The following is a 25,245-nucleotide window of genomic DNA, read 5'->3' on the forward strand; positions in this document are numbered from 1 at the left end:
GACCCACTTATATTGATGCCATTGGCTTAGCTGCTCTGATGTTAAAAAGGAACTGGGTAGCCTTGGACTAGGCCAGTGATGGCCAAACGTGGCCCTCTAGCTGTTTTGGGACTACAACTCCCATCATCCCTGGCTAACAGGACCAGTGGTCAGGGATGATGGGACTTTTAGTCCCAAAGCAACTTGAAGAGCCAAGTCTGGCCATCACTGGACTAAGTATATGCTAAGAGGGAGAGCTTGGAATTCAGTTCCAGTAGCAGTGAGTATTTTTGAGTTGAACAATCCAGATAGTCCTCCAGAATAGCCTTCTCAGCAAGAGCCTCCTTTCTGACAAACCTGCTCAGCCACAATCCATTTCTAGTTTGAGCCTCCATACACTTGAAGAAGGAATAACCTGTAGGGAAGTTCAAAGGATGGGCTATTGACCTGCTTAAGATAATGATATGTCATTACCTGTTATATAGCCTAAGATGCTGTAGAATGCTAAGTATTGAGGGCTTGGATATGAATATCAGCAGTACTGCTTATGCCATCCCCGCAAGGTCCATTTGGACAGGTAAAGGCCTCCGCACCATGTCTTCCTCAAGCAGTATGATTACAAAACAATGTATTACCTCCTGTATATGGTTTCCAGTTGTAATACTTTCCTCGGAAAGGCATATTGTCAAAGTCTGCACACTGTTTTTCTCGAAAATCGCGGGCCCCAAAAGGACATGGCTAATAAAAAAATGAAGTAAGTTAGTATTTGCTAAACTTAAATATTAAAAGGCACACATTAATGGCTCTGCAAAAGACCACTGAATTTCACAATAAAAGTTGTTTCAAATAAAGTTGCCAAACAATATATCATAATTGCTTGCTTTTTTAATTCTGCTTCTTTGATTTTAAAACTGGAATGTCAGTTACAAAGTTATTTTAAGAATGTAAAATAAACCTTTTAATTCAAATGCATGTCATTATTCACTTTGTTTATGTAAAGACTAGGCACAAATTCTTCATTAGTATCACAATTTTAAAACTGCAGGCCACAATCCTAATTAAAATGCAGCTATTATTACTTATATACCACCCTTCATCACAAGATCTCAGGTCAGTTCACAGGATAGGTTCGCAGTCCTATGCATGTCTAGTCAGATAAATGTGAATACAATTGCCACCTCAGTTGTATACTGAACTATTTTGATTTCAATTGGTTGTGTCCAGAATTAAAACCTTCATATCTAATGCCCTAGGCTGCTTTGCTGGAGCTCAATCTCACAGGAGTATACTAGGACTCAATCTCAAAGACTTCTTATTGTCAATAGTTGTGCCACATGAAGAATGCTAAGATGAGAGCAAGGCTTTGCTAAATCAAAGATTCTGCTATATAAGTTTAATAGAATCAGATAATAGCAGCCAATGTAGGTTGCTGCATCATGCTTCTCTAGTCAGTTTGTAAAATGTGACTAAAATGTTTTATACATGTGGGGAATATGAAACATTAATGATGTTTAGCTCTTGTATTACTACTTGAACAGATATAGGCTTTTGCATTAATTACAGGACAATCTTCTTCACATCCACCAACATTTATGTATCCTGATCAACTTTACTTGGGCAAGTAAGGGTAAGCTGAAGCACTGAAAATAACTCAAGGCCCACTGTCTGGGAAACACTGCCTCAGGCAAATGTCTTTTTCTTTCACTGTGGTTTCAACTGCAAGACATGACATTTTCTCTGTGGTTTGGTCATGGCCAAAATGAGGGATGGTGCTAAATGTGTGTGGTTAAATTGGGGAGGGTGGAACTACAAAAAAGGCATTCTTTTTTCACTTCTGATTGGGAGATTTGCTTATTGTTGAAATGTGCAAGCCTTTCTAGTCATTTGGAGAAAGAGCACCTTTCTCTAGGTCACGGCTCTGCAGGTCACCCAGTTAACAGTAAGCACTGTACTTGGATTTTGTATTGCTCAATGTGGGCATCAAAGTCGTTGGTTTGGTAGGGAGCAAAACTCCTGCCAAAAGTCAAGCCAACCATGAGAAAAATGTTTTCACATAAACAATAGAATTCTGTAGTTCGATTTTTCACTCTATTGGCAAGTGCTTTGCCAACAGAAAGGGAGAATCTTGCTCTGTATTTTGCAATAGAATGTGTAGTGGATTACCTTGTTAAATTGTCAGATGTGACCTTAAAGGATGCAATTGACGGCACAATTGCCAGTGCAAGCTCTCTCCCTCTGGCAAGAAAATGGGAAAGCTTTTATTATGGATTTCTTCATTTCAAGTGGCAGTTGCTACTTGAGGCATGTACTTTCACCCTTTTTCTAACTCTTCCAGCTAAAAGAGGTACAAAGAATAGCCAGTGATGGTGGAGTCTTGCTCTTTAAAGTAAGTACACCTATTGAAGCTTACTGGCTGATGGTCATCAAAGGCAGATATAGGGGAGTGTGACCAGTTCGGCTGCCCAGCAGTCTCCCTGTCTGAGCTGATCTCATTGGAGACGGTGTTGAGGACCAAGACTGCTGGTTTGGGGAGACTTCAACATCCATGTGGAGGTGACTGGCTCTGAGGTGGCTCAGGACTTCATGACTGCCATGACAGGCATGGGGATGTCCCAACATGTCACCAACACATGTGTCAGGCCATACTCTGGACCTTGTTTTCTCAGCTGGGAGATCTGAAAGTGGGGGATATTGACATCAATCCCTTGTCATGGTCATATCACTTCCTGTTGAGAAGGGCTTCCAGCACCTTTCCCCCTCTGCAGAGGACCTATTAGGGTGGTCTGCACTCAGAGGTAGATGGATCCAATCGGTTTCCAGATGGCTTGGAGGACTTTTCTGGCTGATATGACTGGTGCTCTTGCTGAAGCTCTGGCCAACCCCTGGAACATCGAAATGGCTCAAGAAGTTGACACAATCACTCTGGATTGCCCTCTTCTGCTTCGTGGAGTCTTTTTGGTTCCCTGGTATACTCCAGAGCTTAGGTTGAGGCTGGGAGGTGGTTTGAATGCGAGTCAAATGCAATCAAACACTGGTGGGGGCTCATCATTGAGCCTACCTAGTGACAGTGAAGGCAGCAAAGAAGGCATACTTTGCTGCCTCCATTGCATTCTCATTGTTCTGTCCGGCAAAGCTTTTCTAGGTAGTGTGGGGCCTCTTATAGTCTGGCCAAAAGAGGTGACAGAACCAGCAGTAGCTCATTGTGACTTGTTTGCAAAGCATTTTGAGGATAAAATCACTTGCATCCACTGAAATCTTGACCCCGCTATTACAGTAGATGAATCTCAGTGGGTGTCCAGATTTGAAACTGACCAGAGTTTCTATTAAGCCAAAAAATTCTGATTAATACATAACAAGCCTGGATTATATGTAACGAAAAGTAAATGCTAGCCAAACCCTTCTCTCAGATGTGCATGAGGAGAGTTAAAGGAGGAGAGTGTGAGCTTGCAGGCACAGTGCTGAACTATGGTTTAGAGCAGAGCTTTTCATGTTGGCAAGCATCATTTCGCGACACAGTAATTCAGTTTTACTAACAAACCAAAGGTTAAACCAGGGGTCAGCAACCTAAGGCCCATGGGCCACAAGTGGCCCACGGGGGTCATTTGACTGGCCCACAAGCCGCTCCTGAACTGAGCTGCCCACTTGGCGAGTCCCCGCGCACTGCACTAAACTGGCGCAGAACGGTGCAGGGACTCACCGAGCAGTGCCAGAAATTACCTCTGCACATAGACACAGACGTTGGAAATCGCGAGCGCACACACTCACAGGATCTGGCCCACAGAGGGGCCTCTGCGGCAGTGAACCGGCCCAGGCAGGTAAGCCTTGCCAACCCCTGGGTTAAACTAACCCTTTCCAGCCTTAGGGGGAGCATGGGGAGCATTCGCGTCACACACCTACACACTGCAGCCGACACAATAACATGTCACGACATACAGTTTGGAAAGCTCTAGTGAAGAGTTACAGTATATGCAAACCAGCTTACAATATGAGATAACTGGTAAAGCTGGAAGTTGTTGCTACTTCTTGTTTCCAGGTTTTACAGATTAGGTTTAATCTTATTCCCTCAATTTTAATATTAGGAAACATGTTATCCATCAAAGGCCAAACAATGTCTGAAGGATTTTGTTGAAGAATGTGTTGGAGTTGTCTATGCTTTTTCCAAAGGATTAAAAGGGTCAAAGGGAAGAGAAGGAAAATTAGCTGTTGTTTGAAGTAAAAATGCTGAGATTTTTGTTTAGGAATAATAAGAACTTTAGGGAGTAATACTTTTTAAATTACAAAAGGAATAGTGAATGCTGACACAAGAAACCCCTACAAATGTCAGTGGGTGTAAGCATCACATTCTTCATTAAAATAATGACAAGCACACAAAACTTGTGGCCTTTTAATTCACACATTAATCAAATGTCTCTCCCTTCCAAAGTATTTTGCTTCAAAGAGTGATGAGTAATAAGGTCTGTCATAAATCCTGAAAATGGGTCTATCTCAGCAACTTTGTGTTTCATTAAAGCCATGTTAATAAATTTACAATCAATGACTAGTTTTTAATCACCACTTATGTTACAGTAGGACTTAAATTGCTGAATGTCAGAACATTTGTGCATCCCCTCATGACATTACACTAATTCAAAACATGCGTACCTATTAAAAATGAAATGCAGATGAGGCACTGTGAAGAAGATAATTATTAATATATTTTGATATGATAGAATGTTAACTATATTAAGATCTAAAAGGAGTGTTATATTAAAAATATTATTTTTCCTCCCTTCACATTTTCTCATAATAGTAAATGGAATTTAGCCTTTACTCCAAAGGTAACAATGGGAATGCAATCTCTGAAGGGAACTGTTGATAATCAAAACTTCATGGATAGCTTCATGGAGAAAAATTGTTACAGTTTTCTGCCTTTCCTAATTTAAAGAATACTCTAAACCTTGCTCTCAGTATTTCAGTATTAAGATATGACTGCAGCTTTTAACTGTTTATCTGAATGTACTTTGTCTTCTTAACTGATTGATCCTGCTTTCCTTCAAGGAACTGAAGGTGGTGTACATAGTTCTCCTCCCTCTTTATTTTCTCATCACAACAACTCAGTGACGTAGGTCACATAACAAGCTTCATGGCTGAGTGGGAATTTGAACCTTGGTCTCCCAGTCCTTCGTGCTTAAACGTGGAAGATAGAAATATCAAGCAGCACTAAGAGTAAAATTCTACCCTTGAGGTACATTATGTGAAGAGCTATAGTGGAAGCTCCACTACAACAGTGAAATTATGGAATGCTAGCAAAACTCCAGTTACACCAGTGTAGCAATGAGGATATGTCAGTTCATTCCTGTACCAGCATATGTGCACCACCAGCATAAGGTTGAAAACAAGGAGACGAATCATTGGTCTTATCTGAAATGTGTTTCTGATTGGGCATGAGGAGGCCACATATTGCTCAAAGGCAAGATACGTTACTCCTAATGAACCCAGGGCCTCCGATTCATCATTGGAGGCTCTTCTCTGTAAGTCTCCTCCACAAGAGGCCCAGAGGGTGGCAATATGAGAATGGACCTTTTCTGTGGTGGCTCCCCATCTGTCAAATGTTCATCCTAGGGAGGCTTACCTGGTGTCTTCATTATTTATACACTTTTAGGCACCAGGCAGAAACATTTGTCTTCAACCCAACCATTAGCTGATTAACACCCTATATCCTTTGAAATGTGTTTGTAGGAGAGGGACTATTGTTGTTGTTTTTTTATCTTGTATACCACACCGAGATCTTCAGATGAGGGGTTGTATACAAATTTAATAAATAAATTCTCCTCCTCCTCATCTAAGATTGTTGGATTTTAGCTTAACTTTGAATTACTCACATCAGTATTACAGGAGCGATATCTTTTCCTTTCTCCAAGGCAATATTTTCCTCCACCTGACGGTCTGGAAAAAATTGGATGCAGTTTATGCATATGTACATATGAAGTAAGCAATAATAAAAAATTTACACACTACAGGACATTTCCCCCCACAATTCTTTTCTAATACAAATTGATGATACTGTATATTTTTAAAAACTTCAGATTTCACTAATACAAACTCAGCTGGCAAATATATTTGTAAAATTACACTGCAGAAAAGGAAGGTAAAACACAATTTCTTCTATTTTTGTATCACTCCCACCAAAAGCAGAAAAAATGTGGCAAGTTATATATTCTACTAACGTTTTAAATTAATACTCAAGTTCTAAACATTTATTCTGGCATCAGTAGGCAGCACCAGTAAAAACCCACCATGACACAGCATTTGTAACACTCTGTTAGTGGAAATCATTACTTCTAGATCTAAGCACTTATTTGCTGGTGCAGAAGTTTTAGCATTAGACTAAGATGAATCAAAATTAAGGAAACACTGCTTTTCATTACTAGGGTCAAGTTGATATTCTCTAATACCTGAGTTCCTGATTATTATTTCAATTTGACAACAATAATTGTTCAAAAACCTCACTATACTAGAGCTAATCATTGTATGTGTTTAAGGTAGTGTTCTTCATCTTGGCTATTATCCTAAGCGCGCGCGCACACACACACATATTATAAGCAAATGTCACTTGAATAATTCACAGTGCAATCCCATACATGTTCGCTCAGAAATAAATCCCACTAAGTTCAATGGGACTTGCTCTCTGGTATGTGTATATAGGATTGCCTTAGAAAACTTCAGAGGACATATAAACAAAATTAAAGATATGTTTATATGATTAACTATAAGAGAGTTTGTAAAATTCTATTATTTTCTGTTGTTACTAATATTTGAAAAGAATCAGGGCGATATTACATGACTAGATGGGGAGTAGTTATCTAGGATTTAATAGGACTCAAGTATTATCCAGACTGGTCTTTTGTCATCCATTTATTACTTAATGTGTTATATAGTGTTATGAAATAATATGGCATTTCTGGTCACACAAGCAAGGTATCACATGGTTGTAATATCTGCTGATAAACATGATTCTCAAAACCATGTAACATGCAATTTTTGTGAGTTTTTGTTACTTAAAATAAAGTGATTTTATTTTAATATTTTAAAATGCTGAATATAATGGACAGGATCCAGGCAATTTGCACTTTTATGCCCTATTCACTACAATGAAGAAGTTAAGCATATGGGATTCAAAAGTGCTCTCCTGCATTTAAATGTATCCATTGTTGTTAAATGAAATTAGTTGAGACCCAAAGGGTCAGAAAATATGCACAGCACTCAACTATGCAAAAGATCTTTCTTGTTTTCTTCTATGCAAAGTTAAAAATTGATACAGACCATGTTCCTGCCCACCTAGAGTGGTTTTCTTTGCACAGAGGAGAAAATGAAGTACTCTAGCTGGACTGAAGTATAATTCTTTTGACCATTGTGTTTTTAAATATATAAATGTTATATATGAATTAAAACATTTGAGATATGCCTTAACACATATATTCCAGTACCTACGAATGCTGGTGTTCCGTAGAAAAGTCTATTATTATGTAAGCAGCTGATGTGGAATAAATTACACCAGTGTGTATTCACTGAAATCAGTCAGACTACTCTGAAAGCCAAATATCCAGGGGCTCTGCAGTGGTGAAGATTAGAAAGTAATGTCCAGTCCTATAAAGTTCAGCAATGAGATAAAGACCAGGCTGCCTTGCAAAGCCATGCCATAAAAAGTATAGAGATCTAAGTTCTTCAAAGCATAGAGGAAGATGCAGTGCCCAATCTCCCATTAAAGGATTTATGTAACAGCTTGAACACAGACAATATTGCATTTTAGAAGACAAATGTAAGGAATCCTAAAGCAGGGTTGTGAAAGTGTAATTGCTTATTACTGGACATTAATAAAACAAAATTAATGGATAAATATAAATGTCCCAGCACATAGTTGGTATTACAAAGTTCGAGTGGAGAACATGAATTTAAACAGCACTGCTATAATCCAAAAAGCCTGATGAATTGCCATTTGCTACTGTATTTTCAAGGGTTTGTAATAGTCAAATAGTCTGTTGCCAAACTGCGCAAGCAGAATGCCTCTGATTTGTAAAAGACAGTTTGTTTCATTTCAAGATTTTAAAAAATCACCAAGGTACTGTCAAGTATTGCAGCCCTTGGTGCTATAGATGTTCAGAATGCACACACTTTGGTTTGCCCAATTTTTCCATATATGGACAAATCTAGTGGAAGGGATTATTAGGGAACTGGGGGGGGGGAAAGCAGGTTGCTGTGTAGAATAGAGACTGGGATATGAAGATTCAGAGAATATCAAGTAAGTTTAACTGGTACTTTACAATAGTTTATACAGCAGAAGTAATACAATTAAAAAAAACAATACAACACTAAAAAAATGATCAGCAGAATTTGATTCTTAATTTGCTGCTGATTTATGGTGTTTTCCATTTGTTATCCATCAATCCTCCCAGAAACACAGTAGCAAAGGTTGGCTCCATCCAAGAAGTCGCTCAACATAGAACTAACTTGTGCTCTTGCAGAACATAAAACTTGGGGAATGACTGCTGTTGCAGAGATAAGGCACTTTGGAAAATTTGCCAAGGTTCCATCCTGAATTACGTCAGGTCTCTTTGTCCCTACTTCTTGTCATATTTGGTGCTAGCACAATGACATGTTTACTTGTCCAGTTATAAAAGACTGCAAAACCTGGATCCCAGAAAGCTCTAGGCTGTGTCCACACTTTCTATTACAACTACCCAAAGCAGGAATAATGGTTGTACAACAAACCAGCAATAGTATAAAAGCTATATATGCAACCAAGTCATGGCTCATACAATATGGGTCAGCATGCAAGAGCTTTGTGGGCTGGACAAAACGCAAAGATTGTCACATAGGGTAATGTTCCACCCAGATACAGTGCTCCATTTCCTCTTTAAAAGCAAAGTTATTTCTCATCACTGTTTTTCCTGGTTGGCTATCAACATCAGGAGAATTCTACTTTCTCTATGTCCCCATTCATCCTTTCCTTTTTGCTGTTCCATCCTCCCATTTTCTCTTTTTTGAGCTGTATTGCTTCTTCACCTGGGGCAAGTAGCTATTTGGCTGTTGTTGCTGCACAAGAATGGGCATGTATGCATATGGAGAAACATATTGTGAAAGTTTTCTAGTCATGGATATGGATATTCCACTATTGCAGCAATTTTTCCATTTAGAGCAATCAGATGAATTAATGCTGGCCGTGTCTGTAATCAGTCAGTTCACGTGAGTTCTCCACGTGAGTGTGAGCTTGGGAATGACTGGAGGAGGATGGAGTAGGTAGTGTTATGTGAGTCAAGCTGTTTCATGCTGCTCTTTTTTGTGAGGGGGGGGGGTTATGAGCAAAAAGGCACAAAGCAGCAGCAAGTAGATGCAAACACAGGTTAACTAGGAACAGTGAAGGAGTAGAAACTAAGCGGCAAGGAAATACGAACATAGCAATGTGGGAAGAAGTTATAATATAAAAGACTGCAGGGCAGTTATGAATCCAGAAGGGCCTCTGGCTGCACGGAGACAGACCCCCTCGAGGTCCACTGCTGAGCTTCCACAGGTCCAACTTATGACAATGAGAGGAGACAGGCTCAGTCAGCCCTGTGGTTTAGTTTTTGACAGTCATATGTATAACAATATACCTATTACTTTCCTACATAAAATGATAGCCAGTTGTGACAATATCTTTCTTAAACCTGACTGCAAGAGTGAGTCATCCTGTATTTATGATTTTTACTACAAAAGGCTTTGTGAAGAAAGCAACTGCCAAAGTGAGCATGAAGTCCCACTGAAAGACAAAGAAGAATAGACTATTATTAATAAAGATGTTGGGGCATGTTTCAAGCTAGACTCATGTAAAGTCCCCCCCCCCATAATTATATGTTCAGAATCTGTGAACCCCATCTATCATATGGTCTTTCTGACAACCGCATAATGTTGCAGGCTTTTTTTACAGCAATGTTCAATTTTCTAATGCATGTGCATATTTGTGATTAGTATACCTTCATGATTTTCCTACACAAGTGTTTATATGTAAGACATTTAGAATATCTGAAAGGGCCTCAAAGGCAGTGCAGTGTCCAGCAGCTACTTTGAAACACCTGTCATCTGATGTTTGGTAGAGGGGAGTAATGGGTCCTCTTGCAGTGTTCTCTTAATTTAATTCCCTTATGGAATGTAGCTGAGCCATCAACACTCTTTTAATATACTTCTGTCAGTAGACAAAAAAAGGAAGGAAGAGGTTAGATAAATTGATTTCAGTGGGCAGTGCTGAATGCTGGAGAGGGGATGGTAGTAGAGCTGTGACTGTAAAGTTAAGGTCTCTTGTCCTTGTGAATAATTGCCTGTGAAGCACAGGCTAGTAAAAAGAGTGTTAAAATGTTAGGTTTGGAGAAGAGCAGCAGCCTTTACTATGGTTTTGCTTTTATCAGTTTTTCAGCATACTTTGCAGTTCTCAGAAATCAACCAATTGTGCATGTGTGCGTATATACGGAGCTCTGAGCCAAAAAAGGTCTCTTTTAAGAGCTTTGCTTGCAACTGACAAAGCTATGAATAGAGAGGACACAAATGACCTAATAGTTTGGAGCTGTGACACCAGAATACAGGCAGCAATGTTCTCTGAACAACTCTTAAGAGTAATAAGATGATTGTGTAATTAAGAACTATGAAATAAAAATGTTTCGCTACTACATTAATGGCAACACAATAAGGGCTTTTCAGGAACCCTATTAAAGAAAATGATAAACATTTAGCTTATATGAAAGTAATCTACTGAAAGTATCACTGTCCTCTTTCACACATCACACTAAACCACAGTTTAAAACAAACTATGATTTAATATGAATGAGCAGCATACTGGTGCGCAAAGCTCAGAAGTTCATTGCAATGCTCCTGGTGCACCATGGACGAAATAAGCCAGAGTCGTCTTGTTGCATATGAACCCAGCGTTGTGATTTGTTTAGAGCCAGTGTGGTGTAGTGGTTAAGAGCGGTAGTCATGTAATCTGGGAGACCGGGTTCGTGTCTCCGCTCCTCCACATGCAGCTGCTGGGTGACCTTGGGCTAGTCACACTTCTGTGAAGTCTCTCAGCCCCACTCACCTCACAGAGTGTTTGTTGTGGGGGAGGAAGGGAAAGGAGAATGTTAGCCGCTTTGAGACTCCTGAAGGGGAGTGAAAGGCGGGATATCAAATCCAAACTCTTCTTCTTCTCTTCTTGTTTCCCCTTTAACAAACCACAAGCTATAACCAAAGTTGGTTCTTTGTTTACTGCTCATGGTTTGTTTGGAGGAAACAAACTGCAAGTCTGGGTTCAGAGGCCATGACAAGCCAGGCTCTGGTTTGTTTGGTCCATGGTGCAAAAGAAGCAGCAGATCAGCACTGTGGAAATTGTTGCGTACTTTGCATTAAATCAGTTGGCTTTAAAGTGATATGAGAATCCAAAGGGTACTTTGTATAGATTACTTTCACATCCAGCAGCTAAAACGTTCTCAAATAGCCTGTTCCTGTGGTGTGCAAACTAGGCCATTGTCTCGTAGGGACAAATATTCAAAACCTTAATATTTAGTTTGCATTTTTAGTAAGTTTGCAAAACTAATGAACACCTGAAAAAACTTTTAATTACCATAAGTAGAATTTACTGTTTGTTTTCCATAAATGGAAGCTGTGAGAAGCAAAAGTTACCTGCTAAATATTAAATATAGAATCTATTTGTATAGCGTGTGCTTGATGCATATATTTAAAAATGTGAAAGTATGTCTGCAAAGCTTCTCCAGGATAGCTGATCCTGTCTGCTATTTTAAAGACAAGTATTGGCACGGTACTGAAACGTTTTTACAGATAACATGTGAAACCACACTTTTGAAACATTTCCAAATATGCCTTTTTTGCTGGCTCTGGCTTACTTTAGCTACTTACGCTGGACTGTCACAGTGTCTTACGGATGATGAGACTCCTCCCCCGCAGGTTCTGCTGCACTCTCCCCATATTGACCAGGGACCCCAACCCCCATCTATGCTCTGGGGCCAAGTGCCAAAAGGTACGCACTCTCCCTGATAACACCACTGAAAAGATTTCATAGAAAACACAGTATTAGCTTTGAACTGATAGGATTATCAGGACAGAAAAATATATGGGTCAGGAACTGACCAATTATAGGCAACATCATTTCTTGTATAGATAACATACAGAGGTTTAAATTTCTTTAGCCATGTTTAGTCATTGGTGAAGGCAAGTGCTATTTGTTATTTATCTTTAGGCTTAGCCTGAATAATAAATCCCTACCATACATAAAAGTTTAACAAGACAGCATTTTTCTTTTCATACACAAGCTTACCATTTCTCATTTAAATAAACTGCAAGTTGCTGAAACAGTTCTTTAGACATTACGTATACTTTTAAGAGTGTTTAAGAAACAAACTCACACCTATATTTCAACTAATGGTTTAATAGCACAACATGGAAAATTCTCCAGTTAGGAATTTTTATGAGGGTTATTGCTTTTCCTTTAAAAAAACACTGAAGTATAGATGATGTTACAATAGAAGAGGAATTTGAAGCAGTATTTCATCTACACTTACACTGCAGACATAATAAAAGTAATGCCAAGACACTAGAAACAAAGAAAAAAGTATTTAAACTTACTGACTAGCCAGTTGTTCAGAGACTGAATGAACATATGAACTGAAATTTTAAGACAGATACCAGCAAAGCATTTAACCTGGATTATTATTATTCTTTTACGATAGGGCATTGAGTTAGTTTGAGACAAATTGTGCTTTAACTTGAGTGGAATATTTTTTTTCATATAAAATTAGACCAAGCCCTACAGTCCTGATTTAAGCCCAAATTTGGATGTCTTGTTTCACTGTAGAAAATAAGAGAAGAATATTACAGAAAATGAAACCATTTATCCTATCAAAATAATGAGACATTTGCCCATATCCAGTAAAATTTGAACATGAATTTTACCTTATCACAGATATGGTACAAAACAATGTCACATTATCTTTTAATAAATAATCTGGGTTGGATTTGGGTTCTCTCTCTCTCTCTCTCTCTCTCTCTCTGTGTGTGTGTGTGTGTGTGTGTAAAAATACCCAACTTGATACAAGAATCTTGATCTAAACTTGAGTAGACAAAGTGGTACCTTCCAGATATTGTTGGACTATAACCTCCATAATCCCTGACCACTGGCCATCCTGGCTGGGCTACTGGAAGTTATAGTCCAACAACATCTGGAGCAAGCCACAGTGTCTACCAGTACTGTCAAGCAATACTGACCATGGGCTGGATCCACACTAGGTTAAATGAACAAAATTGTATATGAATTTCAATGAGAACTAGGCTGTAATACTAAACACATTAGGAAGTAAGTGTCATTGGTAATTACTTCTGAGTAACTACGCATAGAACTGCATTGCTAGCCTAGATCCAACCGTTATTAATGGCACTGAAAAAGGAAGTTTCTTACCCATGTTCTGAGCACAATTTACAAAAGAAAAAAGAACACAGCAGCAGTCAGGTTAGAGCTATTAATGTGTGCTGAAGTGGAAGCTATATAATGCAGAACCTTCATATTTTACTCTCCAACCTGTGCAAGTCCAGAAACTTTAAGGGCTCAAGGAAAAATGGGAATGATGTTGAGATGAACGAGTGAAGCTTGAACCTTTATTTTCAACCACATTACCTGAAACTACTTCCAATACCCACTTTTATGGCATGTTGTAATTACTTTTAGTTTGGGTACTATAAAGTATTTGGATACAAGAGCACTAGCAGAGCTGAACTGGACATGGTATCAGTTAGCTGGATATGGTTAAGTATTCATTCAGGTTGGCTATGAATATGGTAACATTTCGATATGGGAAGCCACTTGTTTAAATTCAAATAGAGGTAATAATAACACAATAAGAAAACAGAAACAATGGCTTCCATTTAGTGAAAGGCCAGGATGTCTAGTGCATTATTTATACAGCACTGAAGGGATATTACAATGACATGTTGACTTCCTGATCATTTAACTCAAATATACATCTTCATATAATCATTTTCATGTTTTATGAAGCTGAGCAACTGTGGATCAGATCAGCAAGCTGCATGGGAGACCACTGGAAGCTACATGTAAGAGTAAGGTAAAGGTAAAGGGACCCCTGACCATTAGGTCCAGTTGTGGCCGACTCTGGGGTTGCGGCGCTCATCTTGCTTTATTGGCCGAGGGAGCCGGCGTACAGCTTCCAGGTCATGTGACCAGCATGACTAAGCTGCTTCTGGCGAACTAGAGCAGCACACGGAAACGCCGTTTACCTTCCCGCTGAAGTGGTACCTATTTATCTACTTACACTTTGACGTGCTTTCAAACTGCTAGGTTGGCAGGAGCAGGGACCGAGCAACGGGAGCTCACCCCGTCGCGGGGATTCGAACCACCAACCTTCTGATCGGCAAGTCCTAGGCTCTGTGGTTTAACCCACAGCGCCACCCATGTAAGAGTAGGGCAGACATAATACTTAATTTTTAAAAATGCCTTGATTTTACAATCAAAATTAACCATCACATCTTAATTAAATGAAGGACAAATAAATAAAAATATCCTAAATGGTTCACAGCCTAGGTTCCAGGTGATGCTACCAAAGAAATTTCCTGTGTTCTTTTCAAGAGAGAATGAAGGTTTCTAAGCTACATGCCTCTACACTCCAGTGGTTCCAAAACATATTTTTAAAAACCATAGTCAGAGCTCAAGGTCATTGCTAGTGGATCATCCAATTGTAAAAGGCATATTTAAGCTTAACTGTGATTGAATATATTTGTTATTAACATGCACTTTCTCTATGACAGCATTAAAGTACAGTACTAAAGAACAGTTCCCTGGCGGAGGGGAGAACAATAGTTGCTGGGACAGCACATCAACTGGGCCTTTGGTCTCTGGTAGCAGCAACGATGTATGTATCTCTTGCCTCTTGGAAGCAGGGTTGGCAATAAAACTACAGCCTGCTCAACCAAGTAGTAATTGTATGCTTATCCTCTTGCTATCCCCATAACTCTCCTCCTCACTGCAGCACAAAATATTCACAATTTTATTCATAAAATAAAAGTACACTGATTTTATTCACAAAATAAAAGTACACTGATTGCTATTATTTTACAAGAATACAAAATGTATTTATTGAGTCTTATTAATAAAAGACTAGAAGCCAGTGCCTTATCAAGCACTGGTTAAAAAGCAATTAAATAGCTAAGATGCTGTGTTCTTCCAACAGCCTTCCTTCATTTATTGACATTTGTACTAGAAAGAGAGGCTGGATGGCCTACAGCAGAATTGCTATTTCAAATTGCCACTTTCTAATGGTGGCTTATCAACATTAGAACACCATTAATTAAATTTACATAAACACCCACAACTATATTATGCTCTTCCTCCAAGGGTCTCAAGAGGTTTCCTCATTTTATCATCACAACAGCTCTGATGAGGTAGTTTTGAGACCAGCCCAACTGTTGACTGGGGACTTTAATGTTCGTCTCTGTTCTAGTCTGACATTTTATCCATGGTATAACACTGGTTCTTGATTGAGATACATAACATATGTGTAAAAAGGCCTGCAGGCATGATAGTCTTTTGTTCTTCATGAAGAATAAGCGAGAAAAAGGAAGATTAATTTAGGAATTTCCTAGCACAATGCACTTAATGAGGCAACACAACTAATAAAGCAAATCCTTGAAGACAGTTGAATATATTTCAATAGCTTAGTTTTCTCTGAGATTCTGTGGCTTGAAAAGCTTTTGGATCACTTCCTATTGGAATAGTCAGTGCTTGGGAATTTCAAAATACAGTACAAGGCATTGGCTGAGAGTGGGGATGTGTGGTGCTGTCCAAGAGTGAGAACATAGGATTGTGGTTGGAGCCTAACCACTTCTCAGGTGGGTGCAAGAAATTGGAGGCTACAGTACAGTCTTTTGGTATGTACCCAGTGGATTGTTGGGACTGATAATTGTTGAGTGTAAGGGATTTGTGTGTATGTGTGGGTAAAAGTGTCCAGGTGTAGACTGACTGAGATACCGGGATGTGTTTGTGGGCTTCGAATTTGTGTGGGTACTAAATGAGTGGAACCTTACTTTATGATGTTTCATCTGTTGTATTTAATTTAGTTGTTTGATTTCCTTGTAAATCGCCTTTTTATGAAAAGCAATGCATAAATACTTGAAAGAAATAATAAATAATAATGCAATCTAAGCTGCATTCTTAACCCCACTTATATAGGAGTGAGTCCATAGAAATCAATAGAACTTACTTCTGAGTAGACATGGTTAGGATTACACTGCTAAGTAATATATGAAACTGTCTGAAACTATGGAGCCATAGAAAGAATATATTTTTATTCTTTTTTTTTTTGTCCAGGGAACAAAAATGGAGAAAACATAAAATGTATGCAGTACTTGCTTTTCAAATTATACTTTATTTACTATTTGGATAATATGAAATGTATTATTTATAAGTTTCTTATAAGCCATCCTCAGACATGAAGCTTCTGTTACTGATAAAGGTAGAAACTGAAACATTTAATAAGAATGTTTTAGCATATATAATAATTGTCAGTTACAGTTGGATTGTACCTATTTTAGTTCATCATCAACTGTCATCAAATGCTAACTCAGATTAATAGGCTACAATTTACTCTACTGATCTTGAGAAAGAGACCACAACTACAGTCTCATACTCAGGAGAAAAGTCAGATTGGCAGAGCTAAATGGATATATCCACATATATTAAATAATATTTGGATGGCATTAAATGGCTGGACAGACTGAGAATATCAGGTTTTGTCTGACAATGCAGACAAACTATTCATTTAATAACAACTGTCAAAGATGAAAGGCTGGAAAGGCTGGAAACAAGAGTGTAAGACTAGCCTGCTGGATCAAGCCAATGGCCCGTCTTGTCCAGCATCCTGTTCTCACAGTGGTCAACCAGATGCCTGTGGGAAGCCAGGGAGCAGAACATGAGTACAGTGGTGCCCCGCAAGACGAATGCCTCGCAAGACGAAAAACCCGCTAGACGAAAGGGTTTTCCGTTTTTTGATGCGCTTCGCAGGACGAATTTCCCTATGGACTTGCTTCGCAAGACGAAAATGTCTTGCGAGTCTTGAGATTTTTTTCGCTCCCCCCCTTTTTCTAAGCCGCTAATAGCCTTTTAGCCGCTAAGCCGCTAAGCCTTTAATAGCCGCTAAACCGCTAATAGTGCTAATCCGCTAAGAGGGTTGCTTCGCAAGACGAAAAAACTGCTAGACGCTCGCGGAACGGATTAATTTCATCTTGCGAGGCACCACTGTACAAGAGCACTCTCCTGTCCTGTGGTTACAAGAGTACTCTCCTGTCCTGTGGTTTCCAGCAAATGCTATTCAGAAGCATTGCTACATTCAACTGTGGAGGTAGAGCATAACCATTGTGGCTAGTAGTTACCGCTATTTATAGGAATTCCAAACACCTGAATGAGATAATCTAACATTTTGCCCTGCCTAAGCAATACAGCAAGAAGCTAACAATTGAACCAGCCTATCAAGAGAGTGGACGCGGGTGGCGCTGTGGGTTAAACTACAGAGCCCAGGACTTGCCGATCAGAAGGTCGGCAGTTCGAATCCCTGTGACGGGGTGAGCTCCCGTTGCTCAGTCCCTGCATAGGTACCGCTCTGGAGGGAAGGTAAACGGCGTTTCTGTGCACTGCTCTGGTTTGCCAGAAGCGGCTTAGTCATGCTGGCCACATGACCCGGAAGCTGTACGCCGGCTCCCTCAGCCAATAAAGTGAGATGAGAGCCGCAACCCCAGTCGGCCACGACTGGACCTAATGGTCAGGGGTCCCTTTACCTTTACCTATCAAGAGAGCAGCTGCCAAGGTCAACCTTAACATCTCTAAAAAAGTACTAGAGTTCTACTGACTCCAAATTGCTCTACAAATAGAATTAATTAATAAAAATATTGGGCTCCTAAAGATGATCCTTATTTAGAGTTGATTCACAAAATCAGCTCACACTGTAATTATCATGCAATAAGTTTATTGCATATGACACCTCTCTCAATACTGATTGATAAAATTTTCAAACTAGCTTATGCCAACGTCACCTAGTATGTTTTAGTGGTTTGAAAAGAAGCAGTCTATTAACCAATAGTTGCAAATCACGTGAAAAATATAGTGGGTGAATCTATTCTCAGTTACTTCTTTCAGTGACAGTTTCAATTGTCTTTATGCATTGCATGCTAGTGCATTTACATTTTCCATTATTTAATGGGCCATCAGCCAGGAGGTGAGGGGAGAATTAGCAGAAAGCAAAATATGTGGGATACAGAGAAGAAAATACCAAAGGCTGTCAGAAAAGACCAGAAAGCAAATAGGAGAGCAGATGGCTAATGCAAGCTAGGAGAAAAATTGGCTGCCAGGAAATCATGAGCTTTAGATGCCCTAAAACTCTTAAGTGTCTGTCTTACCCTAAGTGGACAGTTTTGTGCTCACAAAAACTTCAACAATTAAGACACTTTAGCTTTGGCAGATGGCATTTAAGGAGTGTATAGTTTTTCTGGGCAGGATATATCCAAGAAAGTGTCTCTCCTCTCATTGAAGAAAGAAAATAATAAATTTATTTCAGCAGGTCATCTAAAAGTCTAAAAGCTAGTCTAAAAAATGCAATGTCATACAACTTGAAACTAGACTGTATTTTTAAAATAATAATAATAGGAAATGCATGTTTTGTGTTTCAAACTGCTTATTTAAAAAAGCTACTTACCTGTGACAATTGTTCTGCAAGCGGCTTTCTGTGCTGCCACATGTCTGGGATGGCCCTGGCCAGACCACAGGTAGAACTTGGCAGAAAGCATCAGGCATGAGGAAGCACTAGTATTTTATCATCTCCCTTGCACAGTAGATGTCATGTAAGAAAGTAAGGCATAGAGCCAACACCTTCCCTCTCAGAGAGGATGTTGCTCCAAGCTGAGACAAGAAACAGACTAAGTCTTAACATGAAAAGAGGAGCAAAGGCAATTTCTTAGAGACCCCTGACATCCATAACCCTCTAGAGCAGATTTAAGGACAACACAGGAAACTGCATGGGGAAGGGGAAGATGGGTAAGTCCTACTTCCGCAAGTGAGATACCACAATTGAGACTCATCAGTAGAGAACAGCTTGAATAATAATTATGGGAAAGCAACATAATTTTCTTCTTTAACGACTCCAGTGATTCTAAGTTTAACAGACTCACAAACTAAAAGTTAACTGTAGCAGACTGTCAGGTGATGGTGAGCATACAAGAGATTGCTTCCCTAAGTCTTTTAACTGCTTTCACTTGGACACCCAAAGTAATACTCCAGGTCTCTACAGAAGACCCAAATGAGCTTGCATATGTTGCACTCAGAGGGACTCAAAAATTTGCTTTGGATATCAAAGCAATTCTCAGTTGTTCTCAACAGTCACTTGGATACTCTCTATGTTGGTGCTGGATCACTGGAACTTCCACAGGGTAAAAATGATTGTTCACCATGCAAATGTACATGCCACACAAATGAAGTACATGATACACAGAAAGGTAAAACTCATTAAAGGAAGAGAGTGCATTGCCCACTTGAATGAGAGTCTGGGCTACGCAAGAGGACTGGCAAGGTATGGAATTAAGAGACTCCATTTAGTTAGAACTTTTGTTCTATAGTAAGGAACATATTTCTCTTGAAAAACTGTAGATCAGACAGAAATCCTATTCCTTTTCCAGCCAATGTGAGTGCTACAAGAAAGATAACCTAGTACAAAAACCAACATAAGTGGCAAGTAGAAAGCTGTTTGAAGGGTTTGCTAATGAGAGATGCTTAGTACAAGAAGGCAGTTCCATTGAAAAGTCCAGAAATGAGGCACAGGAATCAGGTTTGGCAGTTCTTTTAGAAAAATATTCCACCATGGGTATATGCGTACTGTGGTACAGAATGCTGAAATAACCCCTCTAGCTGTCTTTGTAGAGGATTGAGTGCATAAATGACCAGATGGAAATAACCTGTACCTCTTTAAGTAGCTGGGATGAAAAGATAAAGTCATGGTTCTGGTATTCTCAGTATTTTCCCTCTTATTAGGAAATGAACAGTACACCTTTGCAAGGGAGAATTAAAGTTGAAGAGCTAAGTCATGCACACCTCTAAGCAAGTTGTGGACTAACCATACTCTACACAATCTAGCTATTTAGCCAGATAAGAAGTTTCAATGTAGAAATATCAGTTAGCTTTTTCTCATTCTCAAAAAGATTTTAAGGAAGATATCAATCTTTCCCCAAATTAAAACTGGTGGTAGCAGGCTATAGGTATATAGTGTAAGCTACCATTACAGTCATGGATGCAGATAAATAGGTTTGAAGCAGAGTAAGGCAAGATACTCACCATACAGAATCTGTTCTATAGTGATGAATGCAGTGCAGATCTCTGATGTTTTTGAGCAGTATCTACTCCCAAGGCAGGTGGAACAACAAATTTGTATTAGTAGCCAAAGTCTTACACATGTTCTCCACTCACTAAGAACAGTAACACCAAAGAAAGCTTGAGCAAGAATTCCTTCAGGAATTGGAGAGTTCTGTAGAATTATGGGAGCCAATCTAATCTTAACAGCTGGACAACAGCATATTGTGCTTGTACTGAATATATACAGTAAGTATATGAAAGCAGAAAAGTATGTTAATACTGCAATATTCCAGTGTAGAGTCTCTGAGGACTCTACATGCAATAGTAATAGGAACCACAATGTGGCCAGAAATCTCTGAGGTTCAAAGAGTCAGTTTCACTGAGGTACTTTATAACCCACTTCCCTTCTGAGGTTTTGGGCTACATAGATCTGGATCTTCTTCACTAAATTCAGAAGGAATGCCTAAGCCCTGCAGAATATCCTCTCCAACAATTCAATGTTCACAACCAGCTGTAGAGGAATATGAAATTATTATTTTGGCTAACACAAATGTGGGAAAAGAGGATGAGCAACTCTGGATTATGATAATTATCCTGGGCAATGTGATCTGTCAGTTCTAGGAATGCATATTTATACATGGCACCTGCCCCCCACCATTGCCATTTTACTAGTTCTGATGCAGAGATAGCCTTAAGGTATTCACTAATTCCAAGTTCAAATCTGAGGCAGGATCTGTTGGTCACTGGGCTCTTCTCTCATGCTCAGTATGTCAGAAATGCTTACAAGAGTTTTATAGGAGTACAGCACAGAAGAAGAAAAAGTGAAGGGAAATAACCTGAACCAACAAAACCAAATGCAGCATAAGAAGTTAAGGAAAAAGATCTTCATAATTGTTTCCTTAATTTCTTACGTTGTGTTAAAACAATAGTGTTTCTGGAGCAAGTGCAAAGGGAGGAGGCTAGAGCTGCCCAATAAATTTCTAGATAGTTCTACCTGTGGCTTCTATAGACACATTTCCATATATGGGGTAGCACAGCGAGACCACAACAAAGAATCCTAAGCACTACTAAAAATGCGTTTTTAAAAATAAAATCCTAAGTTTTGTTGCTTTGTTAATTATTGTATGTTCAGTTACAGAATAAATTAAGCTTTTCATTCTGGAAACTCTTATACAAACATTTAATTGTTATCTCTTTTTAGTTATCTCAGCATACATTTCTGGGTCTTGCACAACCTGGAAGCAATTGCATGATAACTTGAATTAAAAGTCATTCCAACTCACCCCCTTTTCAATGCTCCCAGTCTGGCAAAGGGTGCCCTCAGCTGCTGGAATACTGTTGGTAACACAGCGGTTACTTTTGCTGAGACACCAAAGCTCTCTACACACTTCCTGGGAAAGAAGGCAGAAGCAAGTTGTTCAGAATAACTGAATAAAATTGGTTCAAATGCTCCTTAACACACAAATTGTCCTCAAAATGCATTGCTCTCTCTCCATAGAAAGAAACAGGCTGAAATATATTTGAGAATATTCATTAATATGGACCAATTCACATCAGCTTCCTATAAAACAGAGTTATTGTAAATTAAATCCTGATTTGATTTACCACATAATAAAACTGTCTGAATCATTTACCATAAGCCTCATTAACATTACACTCTTGTTGGGCTGTGTGCAGAAAGACAATCTTGGGTGCGTGTGGTAGTACTTTTGTGATAAACTGGGCAGATAAATGGTTTACCACACACAAGTCCAAAAATGACTTGTGTGACTTGGCCTTGAATATTCTGTCATCAAAGTCTGAAACTATCAATATAAATCTGGAATTGTGTACACAGTTACTCTTTCTTCCAGGGGCACCGTTTGCATGTTCCTAATGCAGATTCTTTAGAAGAGCAGGAAACTCCCATTTTAGTGGAGTGGCAATGAGATTGTCTACTGCCTAGCTGCAGCAGCTAGGCAATGAAGGGTTTTTAGCACACGAGATACAGAAACCACCCACTTTCCTCTCAACTATGCAGAGCCATTCCCACCACTAGATAATTCCTTTTACCTTGACAGTCTGGGCACTGTCTTCAACCTCAGCCGATGAAGACTAAACTTTCCCAGTCTCCCTATGTACCCTTTACTCACCATACATAAATTATTAGTAATCACACTAGGGTAGAATGTCTGGTATAGTGTCAGCAGCTTGGATCCCACAGCATTGTGCAAAGAAAGTGAAACATCCTCCTTTCAGAGCACAGTGCTGGGGAGGGGAAAACATTCTGCGGGATTTGCATCCTGTCAGAATCATTCTTACTGACCTTTTGCTGCAGATTTCCCCCATGAAGCTCAGAGGTACTGCAGAATCTTCCCACACTAACAAATCAGGAAAAAAAACAAAACAGAACTCCCACTGTTGATATTCACTTTCCACTGTGGCTCCAGCAATAAACCTTTGAAAAACCTACTGTGAAGACCTGCAAGCATGATCAGTCATCCTGGAATAGCAACTCCTCAATTCACTTCAGGTTCTGATTTATTAATGCAATCAAAGAGTTGAAAGGGAATCCACACCACATGAAAATATGAGGGGCTGCTGACTATAGCTGCCATTTGTTCATCTTGCAGGCCTCCTGTGCTTTTAACATCTACATGACAGGCAGAAAATTTGACAGATGTGTCATTTCCCATATGTGAATGCAATGTTGGGGAAACATTTTTCTGCTGATTTTTTGCAATCATGCAAATATTTAAAAGTATAGCAGCCTTTTCAGGAAAAAGGTAGCGACCTTATATTGACTCATCTCTTTCATGCCAGGATAAGAGATAATTAAACCAAAGCAGGGTTTACATCTATGATAGATGGAGTTCATTGTTCCACACACAAGCAAGGTAGTCAGGAAATGTGTGTAGCAAAATATTGCACACATTACTATATATGTCCACTCAGCAGTAACTCCCACTAAGTGGATAATACTCCCAGGTTATAGTATTGCAGCCTTAGAGTCCTTATACTTGTAGACCTGAGTCTGCAGTAACAAGAAACTAAATACACATTGTGTAACCAAGTCCTAAATTGTTTCCATCAAAGAGTTTACCAAAAAATACTACCACTGAACTTTTGAAACATAGTATGCATTGTGCCTATTAAAAGTAATATTATATTTGCTGATGTACTTACTCTTCTGTTCCCACCCAATTAACGTGAAGGAAAACTGTAGCATTCTTTTCCGCACACAAAAATGAATTCAAAGCACAGTTCCTTTTTATGCCTGCACAAGCTAGATCAGTAAGCTCCCACCTTTTGTCCTAGGAGCTTGGAATGGGGTATATGATTCCCAAATGGTTCTACTTTCAATCCTGACCAGGATCAAACCTGGAAATGGACCTATATCGGGGCCACCAGACTATTCCTTGGTATATTGATGTGATGGGATGATTAGCTGCTTGTGCGTAAAATCGTGCTCCCTCAGAGTTTGTGCCACTCCACAAACCTCTGTGTGTGACAGAGCTCCTCAAACATGTCTGCCCTAGTCACTCGTAGATTCCGACAGTGGTTGTTTGCGGAAGCGCTTCCAGCAAAGAAGCTCCTTAACGGAAACGCGTCTTCTGGACTCATGACGTGGCAGCTTCCGGCGAAGAATGGGTCTCCCTATGGGAGCTTCTGACACCTCCCCGCTGTTCTCGCTGGACGTGTCCCTGATCCCTCCCTCTTCCCTGCTAGTTCCTGCTTTAGCTGCTGCGTCTCTCTCCGCATTCATGAGACCTTCCTCCAGAGACCCCTCTCTCCCCCTGCTGGTCCCTGCTTTCGCTGCTGACTCCCTCCCAACCTCTGTGAGCCCTTCCACCACCTGTCCCTCCGATGGCAGTTCCCTGACATCCACCTCCCCTCCAGGGCTCCCTTCACCCCCGCCCATTCCCTCTCCTCTGGGCGGTGAGGAGGTAAAACCCCGAAAAGAATCCTCTTCATCTTCAGACGCATCGAACATTTCCCTCCATCGGTCTTCGTTCCGGCTCGCTGAATCCTCCTCCTCCTCGGAATCAGGGAACCCCTCCAACTCTTCTTCTTCATCGGTGGTGGCAAAGTATTCCCTCCGAAACCTCGCCACTGGCTGAGGTTTACGTGGGAACCTCTGATGAAAAGTTTCTATTAAAACCTCGTCGTCGACATCCTCTGCCATGACCCAGGTGTTTTCCGACTCCGGTTCCCCTTCCCACATTACCAAATACTCTACTTGATCTCCCTTCCACCTGGAATCGAGAATCTCCGCTACATGGTAGCTGTGTTCCCTCTCCTCCATTGCTGGTCCCCTAGTGACCCTCCCTTCTCTGTCCCCTTTATACGGTGACAGCAACGACCTGTGGAAAACTGGGTGCAGCTTCATGTGGTTCGGTAACCGGAGTCTGAAAGCCACTGGGTTGACCTGCTGCGTGACTTCAAATGGGCCCAGTCTTTTGGGTCTTAACTTCTTACAACCCCCTTTGAATGGTAACCCTTGGGTTGACAGCCACACCTGGTCCCCCACCCTAATGGTTTCACCTTCTCTTCTGTTTTTGTCTGCCTGCCTCTTATATTCCTCCTTGGCCCTGTTTAAGTTAAGTTGGAGCTGGCGATGGATCGCTTCCATTTCTTCTACGAACTGTTCTGCAGCTGGAACGCTCCAGCTCTCCCCTTCCCCCCCTAGGAAGGCTCGGGGATGGCACCCGTAATTAGCCAAAAAGGGGCTCATCCCCGTGGACACGTTCTCTGCATTGTTGTAGGCAAATTCTGCCAACGCCAGCTTCTCCACCCAATCATTCTCTCTATCATTCACATAACACCTCAAATATTGCTGGAGGACGCCATTGGCTCTTTCCGCCTGCCCGTTGGTTTCAGGATGCCGG

At 40.1% G+C, this 25,245-nt stretch overlaps 1 protein-coding gene across 13 annotated transcripts in view; it reads right to left on the bottom strand.

Annotated features, from left to right (window-relative positions):
• The window catches only part of ADAMTS6 (ADAM metallopeptidase with thrombospondin type 1 motif 6), a 124,361-nt gene that overhangs the window by 24,549 nt on the left and 74,567 nt on the right, over window positions 1–25,245 (bottom strand). For 12 of the 13 annotated variants that reach the window (XR_014224469.1, XM_082241817.1, XM_082241818.1 and 9 more), the window contains 4 exons: window positions 21,661–21,768; window positions 11,881–12,026; window positions 5,841–5,904; window positions 615–717 (listed from right to left, as the gene is read on the bottom strand). Coding sequence is in view for 12 of the 13 variants with exons in the window: in XM_082241817.1 (XP_082097943.1) it covers window positions 615–717; window positions 5,841–5,904; window positions 11,881–12,026; window positions 21,661–21,768 (421 nt within the window). In the remaining variant the exon portion in view is untranslated. The remainder of the gene's footprint in view (window positions 1–614; window positions 718–5,840; window positions 5,905–11,880; window positions 12,027–21,660; window positions 21,769–25,245) is intronic. The other variant, XM_082241819.1, reaches the window with a different exon arrangement.

Source organism: Podarcis vaucheri (assembly GCF_965113315.1).
Source record: "Podarcis vaucheri genome assembly, chromosome: 11".
Classification (NCBI taxonomy): domain Eukaryota; kingdom Metazoa; phylum Chordata; class Lepidosauria; order Squamata; family Lacertidae; genus Podarcis; species Podarcis vaucheri.